The sequence below is a fragment of the Juglans regia genome, chromosome 2 (genome assembly GCF_001411555.2).
Source record: "Juglans regia cultivar Chandler chromosome 2, Walnut 2.0, whole genome shotgun sequence".
NCBI lineage: Eukaryota > Viridiplantae > Streptophyta > Magnoliopsida > Fagales > Juglandaceae > Juglans > Juglans regia.
Genome location: NC_049902.1, coordinates 2466769 through 2481737, shown reverse-complemented (window position 1 = coordinate 2481737; position 14969 = coordinate 2466769). Strand labels below are relative to the sequence as shown.

The 14969-nt window shown below is 34.0% G+C and overlaps 1 protein-coding gene across 3 annotated transcripts; it reads left to right on the top strand.

Annotated features, from left to right (window-relative positions):
- Positions 1–8101: 8101 nt before the first annotated feature.
- On the top strand, positions 8102–13941 carry LOC109003845 (tryptophan aminotransferase-related protein 2-like). 3 transcript variants are annotated; one of them, XM_035686129.1, is made up of 6 exons: positions 8102–8491; positions 9182–9358; positions 11107–11410; positions 12670–12950; positions 13167–13474; positions 13584–13914. In XM_035686129.1, exons 2-6 carry the CDS (start codon positions 9198–9200, stop codon positions 13766–13768), a joined length of 1239 nt encoding a protein of 412 aa, XP_035542022.1. In that variant the 5' UTR covers positions 8102–8491; positions 9182–9197; the 3' UTR covers positions 13769–13914. The 3 variants fall into 3 exon arrangements, with proteins under 3 accessions (XP_035542022.1, XP_035542023.1, XP_018837703.2); XM_035686130.1 differs by having other exon boundaries at positions 8229–8277; XM_018982158.2 differs by lacking the exon at positions 8102–8491 and having other exon boundaries at positions 8775–9358; positions 13584–13941.
- The last annotated feature ends 1028 nt before the right edge of the window (positions 13942–14969 follow it).

Below are 14969 nucleotides of genomic sequence, written 5' to 3'. Positions count from 1 at the left end.
ACCCAGTTTCTTATAACATATTTGTTTGGTTTATCGTGTAGTTTTTCCCTTTACATATGGTAGGAAGATATTTTTGGCAGAGAATATAATTTGATTTCTGAATATTTTTTAATGTTATTTTCTTCAGTTTTGTGGTTTCAAACTCACAAATATAATTTTGGTTGTCATTAGATTGGATGGTTGTTAACATGTTTCCATTTTTTTCCTCTGTTTCTTAGAGCTACTTTAATGGCAGTGTGTTCTCGGTCCAAGTTACAATATTGTGAGCTTTTAAGTTTAAAGAAACTTTTTATAGAGATTAGCTCTTTTCCTTGGCTCATTTGTCAATTCTCTTCTATTAATTGATATAACTTCTGCTTTGCTTTATACTTTATGCTTGATACTCATTGCTTTATGCTCTAATAAGCTCAAGAATTTCCTTGGTACTCCATAGTTTTATGCCTTCTTTTATAATAATGTAATTTATGTGATGCACTGAGCCTCCTTGCTCACTAATATGCTACTTGCTCTGGAGCATATTATTATGCTGCCACATTTAGTAACTAATTAATTTTCTTTTTTTGTTCAATTTTGCATTGCCTCATCATAGCTTAGATTGTTGGGTGGGAAGGATAATTTTTTTCTTGTTGTTCCAGTTAGTGGTAAACCTGATTCGGTCTTCTTTACTTCAGTGTCATGGGTCTTACTTTCTATTGTTTTCTTTATATGATATGAAATGCAACATCACCTTGAACTTGAAGGGGAATCTTTGTTTACTTGGCATAAACATGTCCAAGTGTGGTGACGTGGAATTCCTTTTTAAGCATGATGTGAGAGATCAAATGTATTGTTTAGTGGCAGCATTTTTCTTCCCAAAAGCTTTGGATTGCCATATTTGGTTTATTATTTGAGTGTCTTCCTTTAATTATCTAGTGTTTCTGATGAATTGGAATTGTAATTTATCTTGTTGTTCCATAAAGAGAAGAATTGGAATTTATCTCAAGGTGAGTTTTGTTCTCATCAACAATTTTGGCGTTACAATTTGGTTTGAGATTAAAAGACTACATAGATTTTCTAAGTATTCAAAACTTTAGTTTTTTGCAGGATCTCTTTCAGTTAGTTAGATCACTTGAAGTTGCTACTCGGTGTGAGATTAAATCATTGATGGAAGACTAAGTTAATGATTTTGTAATTCATATCTTGTAATTTTATATTTTGTAATGTAATGTATAAATAACAAATAATGTAATATATAGTGGATTGCATGCATTTTAATTTTTAATTTTTATATATTTTTATTATTCTTGACAATGTTAGTATTATACTTTTTAACTTGACTTAGAAAAGAATTTCATAAAATATAGGCTTTTATAAAAAATTATGATTTTCAACATTTTCTTTTAATAAAGAAAGGCTTTTAGGCTTTTACATAAAGGGAATTAAGCTCTTCAACATGTATTTTTCTTGAATAGTCTTTAATATAATATAGGCAAAAAAAAAAAAAAAGGCTTTTAAACTGAAAAATGGACTTAAAGAAGAAGAAGAAGAAGAAGAAGAAAAAAAAAACTCGGGTTAATCCGGATTCCGGCCTGGGTCATAACCCGGGTATATCCGGGCCGAAACCCGGTTCGGATTTGAAATCCGGTTTCCGAGCCGGGTATACCCGGATACTCGGTCCAGTATCCGGTTGAACACCTATACTTTATGTTATTTCAATGATATATTATTATTAACATATCATATGCTTTTTTAATATATAAGTTGTATTAAACGTATTTTATTTTTATATTAGATCTTAATATCATATTGTTCTATACCGCAGAAAAAAGTATATAGAAATAGAGCAAAAAATATTTAATTATAATTTTAATTTTGCTTGACCCTCTAAAATAAATTCCTGGTCCGCCACTGGTAACAGGGTCACCCAGGCGGGCCTTGTGATCCAGACTGCGTTAATGCTTGGGTCAAGCATGCACTATTGCTAACTGTGGAAATATTACCGCATGCCTACAAATGGCCTCCAGTTTGGATGAGGGAGGAACAGGTTCTGGTGTGACAGGAGACAGAATACCAACCGGAGATAATGTCGTCAAAGGTTGTAGCAATGGGATTCGGTAGGGACTGGGTCGGTGAGAATAACAGTGAGGAAATTGACAGACATTGGGCAATCAGTGGAACTCAACGTGGTGCTTGATATGCTAATGAATAATCGAGAAGCAGGGAGGGGGACATGATAGTGGTAGGTTTGGCAGATGATTTGTATGTTGGATATGCTAATGAATAGTCGAGAAGTAGGGAGGGGGACAGAGCGGTAGGTTTGGCAGATGATGTATGTTTGATATGCTAATGAATAATCGAGAAGCAGGGAGGCGGGACAGAGCGGTTGGTTTGGCAGATGATGTATGTTGTTGCCTGCAATGTCTGGTTGGATTTAGGTTTGGCAGATGACTTCCTTTTTGGTTACTACGTATATTAAAATGTATTCGTATTATCGTATATGTTTATGTTGGTGAATGTAGCTGCTTACTTTTCTGTTCCTGTGTTCGATCAGGGTGGCTTCAAAGTTTCTGAGCATGTTTGTTGACTATTTCTGGAGGTCAAAAGTTCTCTTGTCAATTGGAATGGTGTCTGGTCTTCATCAGCGCCCGGCCTATATGAAACCCTTTACAGTCAACTAGGATCATGTGGCATGAATGCTGCCAATCAACTGCATATGATATGTATTTCACAAGCTGTGCCTCTCTGGGAAGGGATACCAGGATGATTTGTCCTATATGCATAAAGCTTGATAAAAAGAAGGTAGTGCGGGGGAAACACCCGTAAATTTTGCTGAAGAAATATAGAAAATCTGTGTTTCCTTCCAAAGATATGTTGTATATTATGATATGAAAGCCCATGTCAAATGCATGAATCTGAAGAGTGCCATGATTCTTGTTTGTAACTTTAATGGTCTGTTGTTTTCTTTTTGGGGCTATCTATTGATTTGATGGGCCTTTGACAGGTGTCGTTTTTCTGCATTGATTTTAGAGGGACCCTCGGAGTGGGATTCAAGCACCCACGAGTCATGACTTTTCTTCACACGTTACCTCTTTGACAGGAGGAGCTTGACTTGAATAAATCCTAGGGTGTTTGGGAAACATCATATTTAAGCACAATGAGAGATAGGAAATTGAACAAAAACTGTAAATTTTAGGATTAAACTCTTAAATGAAAGACAGGACATTATAATTATTCAAGAAGAGTTATAATTAGTCAGTCAATGTTATAATTCAAGCAATTTTTAGTCATTATAGAGAGTGATAATATCGATGGTCCAAATAATGAGAAATTCCATTTACCATCTTTCTATTTCAATGTAAGATATTATAATAAAGATATAAATGTATGAAACTCTAGGAAAAATGAGCCAAACCTCAAAGTAGTAAATGCCTTGGACTTGAGGGTATGCTTACCCTCAGGAAGGACTGTACATAAACCGACAGGAACAACCATTGCGGACAGGCCACCGGAGTCTGAAACCGGCAGAGAACCGGTCTACCGGCGATATAAAATTAAGTAAACCAATATTAGCTAGCTCGATTTCGGTCTGAACCAAACCTAAGCCGTCGAACCATTCGATTATATATATATATATTAAATTATACGTATATAAAACAACGTCGTTTCACTTACATGTAAGTGAAACGACGTTGTTTTAACTATAAGTTTTATTAAAAAAAAAAAAAGGTAAAACCGCATCGTTTGGCTTAGTTTTAATAAATCTCCCTTCTTCTTTTTCTTCTTCTTCTATCGTCTTTTTCTTCCTTCTACAATTGCAACTTCATAACTTGCTGCCGACGGCAAATCGCAAAACTGCATCGACTCACGTCGACACTGAAGATGCCATTTTTCTCTACCCTAATCAGCCTGTTCTGAAGCTCTCCAGCTATCGTCGGTGCGGCGTCGGTTTTGGATCAAAACTACATCAAATACGTCAGATTTCAACCCTACCCTCAGCTATGAGGTTCAAATCTCCTTGGATGCAAACAATCTATAGTAGTCATCGGATTGAAGATTTTTTCCTTGAATTACTCGAGATGCACTTGCCAAAAACTCCTTATTGAGGGCCTGTGACCCTTCGAGATTAGTCGGGATGCTATTCTCGAACACCCGGTGCCAATAATAAAAAAAAAGAGCCAAACTCTAACTAAATAGTCTATTTCAAAAACATAATTGGACAATGTAAATGATAGATGTGACTGTTTGGGATTGCGGTAGGAGTTTTAAGAAGTACTTAAATATCCTTAAAAGCTCTTTAATAGAAGAATTAAATTATTTGAGTGTTACATATTAAAACACTTTTAATCTCAAATAAATTGAAAAATTATGTTTGAGGAAAAATATCATTTTGATGTTTTTCATCAAATGTACTTTTTCGGATAATGCTGAATGTAATTCAAATTTTAAAAAGACTATCAATAAACGAAAATGTCCATATAATTTAAGATAATTATAAATTTCAAACTTTTAATGATATAATTATAATTTTTAAAAATTCAAATAATTGTCATTTATACCTCAAAAATCATTTTTTTAATTTATTTCTAAATAAACGTAATATGTTTGAAAGTACTTTAAACATATAGTTACTAAATAATAAATAACTTTTTAATAATAGAATTTATTACTTAAATTATAAGTTATAAACTTTGAAGTTATAAGTAATATTTTTCAATGCAATCCTAAACATGCACGTAGCTGTCTTGTCCTCATGTATTCTATGAGATAAATCAAGTTGCAGACAATTTCGTCAAGAGGAATGTTTTAGATAAAAAAATATTATAAAAATAAATTTACAAATTAATTTTTTTTAATATAAAAATAAGGTTTTTGGTCATGGTTTTGATATCTTGATTTTCAGATTTTGTATTATAACTCTCAAGAGGATTGATTGACCACAATTTTCTTCTAAGGCCTACTATTATTAAAATTACATAATACTTTCAACTTTTATTTTTTTTTTTAAAGAAAAGAAAAGAAAAGAAAAGAAAATAACAATCTCATTGTAATTAGGTCGCAATGATTTTTGAAGGGAAAATTATCTGTCCAGAATTGATATTTTTTTATTTAATGGTTAAGGAAATATTTTTTCCCGAGTTTGTATTTTTTTTCTTTAATTTTTAAAAAATTTTAAAATCTTAAATTGAAAAATGAGCCAAACTCTAACTAAATAGCCTATTTCAAAAACATAACTGGGCAATGTAAATGATAGATGTAGCCTTCTTGTCCATCATGTACTATGAAATAAATCAAGCTGCAGACTATTTTGTCAAGTGAAATGTTTTATTTAAAAATATTTTATAAAAGTCGCTGAATTGATATTTTTGAATTATTTAATAGTTAAGGAAATATTTTTTTAATGAATTTGTATTTTTTAAAATTTTTTAAATAATATTTAAAATTAAAAATATATATTGATCGGTGACCACTCTGCTGTAGCATCATCCTTTTTCTAAAGTAGTTTAGTTAAAACTGACGTTTTGCAGCCCCATTATGGTCTAGCCTTATCATCTGCCAAAAGGCCCACTTCAACGTGATTGGGTGGGTATATGTTGCTACTTGACAAGGACCATCTCCTTAATGTGTGTGCAGTGCAGTGCAGTGCACCCTCGAGAAACAGAGACCCTTTCTTTTTTCTCATATAAAAAGGACCACTTCAGCAAGAGGGAGAAGAAGACCAGCTGCCTTGAAGGCAAGCATGCTCATGAGTCGTGAGCCCTCTCAAAACCAAAGTCCTAAATCCTCTCGAGATAACCATAACTGAGCTCTCAAAAACACACACCTACATGGTCCCTGGGGTTTGAATGCTTAAGAAATTTGCTTTGTACGAGTGCTGATTTTGTGGACCCTAAATCAGCTAGAGGTCCACACTATTTATACTCGAGGAATTATATGTATCATCCCTCTCAACTTTATTCCTTGTTTGGTACCCAAATAAACATCCCAAAGCAACATTGACTGAATATTTAATATTTTTCGAAAAGGAAAATGCTAGTTGAGCCCCTCAAAGTTACTGTTCGATTATTTTAATTTTTAATTTTTTACTGAATAGTTAAGGAATTGACTATTAATGAAATTATGTTTTTTTTTCTTAATGATTAAGGATATTGAAAAAAATGAGAGGAATTTTTTTTTTAATACACTAGTGGTACGACCAGCAATAACCGCTGGATAGCCCGCTAGCAGTACTCTTTCAAAAGATTTGCACGAATAGAAATAAATATTTTGAGACTGTCTCGTTTGTATTCAAAACCTACCTCAACTCATCTCATTTCATTATTATAAATTTTTTAAATTTTCATACAAAATATAATAAACAATTCAACGTTTTCAAATTTCAAAACAACTTTATTTAATTCTCACAAAAAATATAATAAATAATTTAATTTTTATTTTACTATTCATAAATCATCTTAACTCATCTCTGAGATGATATATCACTCCAGCTAATGACAGAAACTCCAACTTTTATTCATTTATTGAAAAATGACATAAACTCCAGCTAAAATCCATCATCACCTATTTGACATGATATATCACTAGTGATACCTAGGAGACAAGCAAAATGTTCTACTCGATCTTTTTGCTTAGATGAAAACAAAATGCTTTGCTTTTCTTTTCTTTTTCTTTTCATATGAAGCAAGCACCATTTATCCTCTATTTAAAAAAGTTAAGATCCACGTACATAGATATGTTGAGAAAATGAAGGTATAAACAACAATTTGCCATGATTACATTTGTCAACTTAACTCCATTTGGGTTGACCCATTGATACAAACGATTATTATTCTAATCATTTATGTTATATTGATACATGAATCGGTTTGCCCATTTGGTCAAAACTTTTTTCTAATTGAGGCCACCACTTCTTAGTGAATTATTTGTGTGCATGACTTGAATAAAAAAAAACACTAAAAAAAGTCAACGCCCTTTTGGCTCACGTGATATTAGAGGTTGAAATCCCCAAATTCTCGATGCCTAGAAAAAGAAATTTTTGACTAGAACCAAAAAATCTTGGTGTTTCCTTCATGTAATCCACCACTTGACTAATTTTACAACATATCATGTATATATCTCAACATGTACAAAAGAGTTAAAAAGTCAATTTTAATAATGATCACTATTTTGTCCAATGAAGGAGTATTAGTTTATGAAGTGATATATGTTATCAATCATGAGATAAAATATATGTGCAATTATATTTATCGAAGAATAATTCTATTTAAAGATTTTTACGTTAAATAATAAATTTTAAAATCTGAATCTTATTAATTAAATTATGCCACGTAAATAATGTGTGGTATAAAGACTTTTAAATAGCGCTACTCGATATATTTAATACATAGACTTTCATATATATTAGCATAAATATGTATTGAAATAACCCAAAAAAATGCCAATTTGAATTAAAAGAAAAAAAAATGGAACAAGAGAATAACTCAATTTTATCATATATATATATAAATATATGAAGTTAATTTTTTGAGGCAGCAAAATTTAACCTGGGAACAAAGTAGTTTACCAGAAAAACTGTCTCTCTCACCGGTTTGTGATTACCATGACACCATCTCTTTCTGTTATGGTTCCCAGTCCAAATCAAAAACTTCAACATGTTCACGGCTCAAAAACGATAAAGATCTTATCTAAGAGATCGGAAATAAAGTTTTAGCCAAATAACAGAAAATGTTTAGAGAAAGGAAGGAAAAGAAATGAAAGATAAAAGGAGGAAGAGAGAGATAAAAAAGAAAACGAAATGCATACTGTTGTACTGTTGTACTGAGACGACGAGAAAAAATCTTCTTAATTTCTTAACATTTTATATTTTATATTATTTTTAATTTTTATTATTTTCTTTTTTATTAAATATTTATATATGAATAATTAATAAATTTAAAAATAATAAATTCAAAAAAAGTTTAAAAAAAAAATTAAAAATTTTAAAAAATAAAAAATAAAAAATATGATAGAAATTGGATAGGAAAACTCTTTTTTAAAATCCAACTCTACCTTTTTCTCGCAGTCCCATAACAGTAGATATATTAGTATCTGTTTTTTTTCAAACTTTTAAAATGGAACAGTGAATCTTCGCCTCAGTGGGGGAGTGTAGTGTTTCGAGGTCTAGTCATCTACCATTGGAAAGCTGCAATTTTCTCGGAAAATCGTAGTGGGATTTCTTGGTTCCTGATAAAATCTTCTGTTGGAGAGTATTCCAAGAGGTGCTCCGTATCCTCTCGGCTCATTTCAACTTCTCCACAACTTGTCAGTTCTGGGTATTCTTTAGTATAAAAAATGCCAATGCATGAAGCTTTAGGGTTGAAGCTTTTTTCTTTGTTTTTCTCCATCATTTTGTGAATTTCCTCTGAATCACGTGAGAAAGCTTTAAAAATATTATGGTGGCAATAGGCGTTCTGTCAGCATGTCGGGGATTCGCGCGATTTTCGTTATTTTTGGCAACCATTGAAAATACGTGAAGGTTTGTATGGAGATCTTTACGGGGTAGATCAAAATTCACAATTAGACCCATGAAAATTCCATGCACAAGGGCTCTTGAAACCCTAGGAATCTGAGAGATTAGCCATTCCTTCTCAGGGTTTCGGAGTCCTTCCAAAAGTCCCAAAACAGTCTGTCTTCAAGTTCTTCCAAAAAAATCTCTGTTTCAGTTTTCTAAGGAGTGATTTAGATTATAGATGAGTTTTTTTTGATAAGTAGATTATAGATGAGTTGAGATGAGTTGAAATAGTTTATAAATAGTAGAATAAAAATTAAATTATTTATTATATTTTGTTTAGAAATTTAAAAAAATTGTAATGATGAGATGAGTTGAGAGGAATTGTGAATGTAAACGAGGCCTATTGGTTCCAATTTCAGTTTCTTGAACTTACTTGGCTCAGACTCAGAGAATCTGTAACGCTCACCACCAACCTGTTCTGCATGCATTAACTACTCCACCATCCATTTGTCACTCCAGTTTTTGTCCTTCAGCCTTGCATTCACTCAAAACAAGCTCTCATAGCAGTGGATGCCCAGTACTCTGTTTTCCTAGACGGTTTTTCTTTCTTTCTTTCTTTCAATACGCTGTTTCTTCTAATTCCATGGCTATAAAAATCACTAGTGTTTTCTCAATGAGGCACTTGTTCCTGCTTTCTCTGGCTATGAATATCAGCTTGATCTTGAGGACCATGTACGAGAGGGAACATGGCCTTAACTGGCTCTGTTTCGAAGCTCCGAATGGCCATCTTTCCCAGAGGACGCGTCTGTCGTTGTCATCTTCCTCGACCTCGGCAACCACTACGCCAATTTACGCTCAACCTGGTGGGGACTCGATTATCAATCTCGCTAGGTAAGAGCATGAATGTTTTTTTTTTTTTTCTTGAAGTTTTCATTTTTCTTTTCCGGTCCTTGAAATTATCGTTTTTCTTCTCCGAGTCTCTGAGCAGAAAGAAAATAAAAAAGATTGAATTTTTTTTCGATAAGAAAATTTTAAAATAAAAAATAAAAAAAAAGGCCAGGGGCATTGTTGTTATTTTGACAGCCAAAATTGGCCAGCTTTTTAGATGGGGAAGTATTAGGTAAGCAATTATGGAATCTCAATTTAAGGGGTCCTTTGTTGATATGTCAGAAATCTGGGGTGATGCCAGTGATATTTCTCAAATATTAATGGGGGTAATTATTATTTTCTTTCATTTTTTTTTCCTAGACATCTTTAATCTTTATGGTCCTTCTGCTACGTCTCTGAACGTTGTCCAGAAATAAGTACTATGAAGAAATTGTATTTATTAATTATTATTTACTTTTACATTTTACATTTATATATATATTTTTTTATAAGTATAGAGTGTGAAATAGTAAATAATGACTGATATATTGAATTTTTCTTTCGACAAAAGGATGATAAATTATAATTATTTTATAAAATCTCGCTTCATTTAAAATATAGTTGATAAATTATAGTTGTAAGTAAAAATATATAGAGTTATGAATTTATCAATTTCTTGAACGGCAGTGGAATTTGCCAGCATAGATTGTAGACAAGGACAGGTCTTTTGTTGGATGGGATTCTTCCATGGCTGATGGTGAGGGTGTGGGGGAGCCCCTTTACACCTCAATGACTCTGTTTTTGTCATTTATCTGCTCCAAAGTCGAAGGGTTGCTGGTGCTGGTGCTGGTGCTGGTGCAGGTGCTATTGCTAGATCATAAGTTGCACCATAGGTTTAGTGCTCACTGACATTTGACCAACACGTCATTATATGTACCTAAGTTGTGGATCTCAAATTGCACAAAATTAACATTTTAATAGGATGTCGGAGACCCGCAAGCTAGGTGCATGTCAAAGGCACTATTGTGACCTTGGAAGTAGATGCAGACTCTGCAGTGCATGCTTGTGGGAGCCATCTGGCTTTGTGCACACAGCATTCATTTGGACTAAAGTGCCCCGTGGCTGTCTGAGATCTAAATAACTTTTAAGCCGCCCACGATTTCTTTTAGTCCTATACGGGGAAAAAAATCCCTGGATTTAACCCTTTGTGGGGTTTTCTGTAGACATAACCTATATCTCTTGGTGTTTACCTGTTGGCACATATATAGCACAGCATATTCATCCATCCTATGTAGATATGCTTACTTTCTAATCATTGATCTGCTGAGTGCTGATTTATAGAGACCCACTAATCCTATGCTGCCTTCCCGTTCCTACCTACCCCATGCAAATGTAGAAATCTCTGAGACACTATACCTCTACCCCCCCTCTCCTTGCAGTGGCCCCTTTTTTTTACATTTTCTAACATTTTTCTCTCCTGTTAATGACAGTTTCTACAAGTTTTATGATGCCTTCAACTTTTTCCTTGCAAACAAACGCTATATAATATTTGTGTTGTGCAGTTGACTTCATTTGTTTTCTTTTTTGATGCTTACTTAATTTGTTTGCTATTTGAAAACTTGTGCTGTATCAAATATCAATCATTTTCTTATATGCAACATGGTAAATAAACTATTACCCAGAAAGGACAATAGTATGATGAAAACGAGGACCAACAATGTACTTAAGAAAGATGCTAATTTAATTCTATAATGTTTGTTGCTCTTCAATAGGGGTGACCCGATCATGTTCGAAAGATACTGGCGACAAATGGGAGACAAAGCCACAGTTGTGATCCCAGGGTGGCAATATATAAGCTACTTCTCTGATGTGACCAACATTTGCTGGTTTTTGGAGCCTGAGTTTGCCAAAGAGGTGGTCAGGGTGCACAGAGTGGTGGGAAATGCTGTGACTGAAGGTCGTCACATTGTCGTTGGTACAGGTTCATCTCAGCTATATTTGGCTGCTCTGTTTGCTCTCTCTCCCCACAATGCATCTGAACCAATTAGCGTGGTATCTCAAGCTCCATACTACTCGGTGAGTGTTGTATTGTTAATTCAATAGTAATTTGTCAATATGCTTATTAGAGAATCCAATTGGCAAACAGAAAGGAAGGTTTATTCCTGTATTTTTTAATGTGATCTCTTTACAAGTGCGCATGCTTATATTCCCTTTTTGGAACTTCTTTGCAGTAATGGAATAATATAATAATATGGTTGACCTTGTCCAACATCGCCTGAAATATTGGTCGTAGCATGCCATTTTTTTTCTCCTGCACTACCACAATTTTCACCACTTTAATTTAATATTACACTTCGGCATCTCAATTATTTTCTGCACTATGTGTAGTCCACTCCATTTATGCTTGCCTACCTTCTGTTCCCTCATCCTTGCACCATTGCATGATCACACAGGACCCAATTCCAATAAGCCCTTACAAATGCACATGGAGACTGCATATGTGCATGTGCCAAACTGGATAGGATGAACCTTGTTGAAATCCATCTTTGAAATAGTTGTTCAAATACTCTTTGCACTTGAGATCCATAAAAAAATATCAAAAGAAAGAATTCCTTAGTTGTACTTTAACCTCAAATTACCCCTCATTATTAATGGAAAGTATATGAACTCTATTTCGTAATAAATCCATCTATAGGGTCTTACCCAGAAACAAAAAGTCCCATCTATAGGGTTTGGTGTGTTCTGTCATGTGCACTGTCTGCTATCTACTTAAAGTAACATGTTTGATATGGATAACTGAATAAGGAACATTGCATCGGTATCAATTTGTTTGATTATTCAGGTGTCCTGTCCACATACATGGAACTACATGATGGAAAAATCAAGTCCATATCTTTTTCATTTATGTTAGCCCAATAAGAAGCAAGATGCTGGCAGATTTTGGAGTAAAGTATAAACAATTAATTAGACTACTCTGAATTCCGGACCATTTTGGAGTAAACAATAATCTTAATTAGATAAACACACATATATCCTTGTGTGCCATCTTCTTTCTTCTGTCTCTTGGATTCAATCGATTTGAATTTAGTGACCTGGAGCCACTAAACATTTGTAATAATAGCCTCTTCTGGACCATAGAATAATAAAGAAAAGGACTTTCTATATTTTCCTAAAGATACCAGCTTTTTTTCTTGGTATTCTGCATTGGTGAAAAATCTTCATGTGTGCAGATAATGAGCAAATAATATGTTCTTTGTTTTTTATTTTCTTCCTTTTAAACCTAATAATTGATCGGCCTATTAGACATTTGTGGTTAACCTGGGAGTTCCTTGCAGTCCTACCCATCTATGACGGATTGCCTCAAGTCAGGCCTATACAAATGGGTGGGAGATGCACAGAGCTTCAATAAGGAGGGGCCTTATATCGAACTTGTCACTTCCCCCAACAACCCTGATGGCGATGTGAGGAGATCCGTGGTCAACAAAAGTGAGGGGATATTGGTTCATGACCTTGCCTACTACTGGCCACAATATACTCCAATATCTTCCCCCGCGGACCATGAGATAATGCTATTCACTGTCTCAAAGAGCACTGGCCATGCAGGGATGCGGATTGGGTAAGCCAATTATATGAAGATAATAATCCTGTTATCCGATGTATTTGATTTCTTCTGGTTCTATAATCCGACATTCAAGTCAAACACTTCTGTGGGAACAGACTATTCCTAACCATGTTGCAAGCTGTTTCTTACAAATTCCCCAAGGGGGTGATGGTAGTATAAACTGTGTTGAAATGGTTCTATTTCGAAACTTATCATTTCTACATTTTCCAGTTGGGCTCTTGTTAAGGACCAAGAGGTTGCGAGAAGAATGACCAAATTCATTGAGCTCAACACAATAGGCGTATCAAAGGATTCACAGCTCCGGGCAGCCAAGGTTCTCAAAGCTGTGTCTGATAGTTCTGAGGATGCTGCTGGCAACTCGGAAGAAGATGAATCATTCTTTGAGTTCAGCTACCAGCTCATGGCAGAGAGGTGGAAGCTGTTGAGAAAGGCGGTCGAACACAGAGGAAGTTTTAGTCTACCCGAATTTCCTCCTGCATTCTGCACTTTTTTGAATCGGGTGTCAGAGCCTCAACCTGGTAATACAACACAACCCACCAAGAGATCCTAGACGGATGCATATCATAAATTACTCTAGTAAGGTTGATGTCATCGAGTTGTACTCATGTTCTTCTATATACTTCGCAGCTTTCGCTTGGATGAAATGTGAGGTTGATATAGAGGACTGCGAAAGCTTCTTACAAGGCCACAAGATATTAACTCGAGGGGGGAAGGACTTTGGGGTTAGCCCCAAGTATGTGAGGATCAGCATGCTTGATCGTGACGACAATTTCAATCTATTTGTGAAAAGGCTATCCACGATCCACTTATGATTTCCGTGGATCCCCTTGTGAGCAATTCATGTACATTAGAAAAAGAAAGCAATTTTCCAATTTATTTTTGTAATTATTAATGATTTCTCTCTGCTCGATTCTTGTGGAATATGGCGACTCTGTTTACTTTATTTAACATATTATGAGGACAGAGATAATTTAGAGGAAACAAAGCTACGTACCCGATAACTAACATGAAACTAATTTTGGTAAATCCAGCTTAATTGCAAAATCAGTATTTGGGTTTTTACGTTTTTATAATTTGAGATTTCAGTTTTCAATTCTCAAGCAAAATTGATACTACTTCAAAATTTCGAGAAACTCACAATTAGGCTGTCACGTGGAACATATTTAGCCCCTTTTAGATAGTGAGAAGAGATAAGATAGTTTTAGATGAACGTTAAAAGTTGAATAAAATATTATTAAAATATTATTTTTTAATAATATTATTATTATTTTAAAATTTAAAAAAGTTGATGAGATGAGATAAAACTATATTAGACGCGGCCTTAGTATGCTGCTCATTGATATCCTATGAAGTTGTTGATCTCATCTGTTTAACCATTACGTACCTCCTTGTTTCGTTTTGCTTTAAATTTTATCCTATTTTGGCTTGTTCCGAACATCTCGGTCTATTCCGGTCATTTCACAATTTTATCCATTTGAATCAGCTGGTAGTTTTGAATATGAATGAAATTTGTTTAATTTTTATCTCATGGCATTTATTTATGTAAACAGACAATAGAATATTGTAACATGTTTTGTTTCTGATAAGATCGTAAAGGATATGAGATTGACCGAGAACATAATATTTGTTGCAAATAATCAATCTCCTTTTAGTTGACTTTACAGAGAAAACCCAAAAGATATTGGAAACAAAAATATAAACAGAAGGACGACTTTCCATCTCACAATCTCCTTATGATCGATCTAACACTCTTGCCAATGCATTATCCTCGTTTTGTTTCGGATTGTAATTTTTAATAAAATATATTTCATTTTTTCAAACTCTTATCTGTAACAAACTATACGTTCGAGAAACGAAGAGAAGATCAAACGTCTCTATCTATGTACGGTGTAAGTGACAAATGGATGCACACAAAGAGTACACATATGTTTGTGTTGAGCGTTAAGGATTCTCTATCGCTTATGGTGCAAATTTAAGTAACTGAAAGTTGAAGGAATACTTACAAAATTGAGA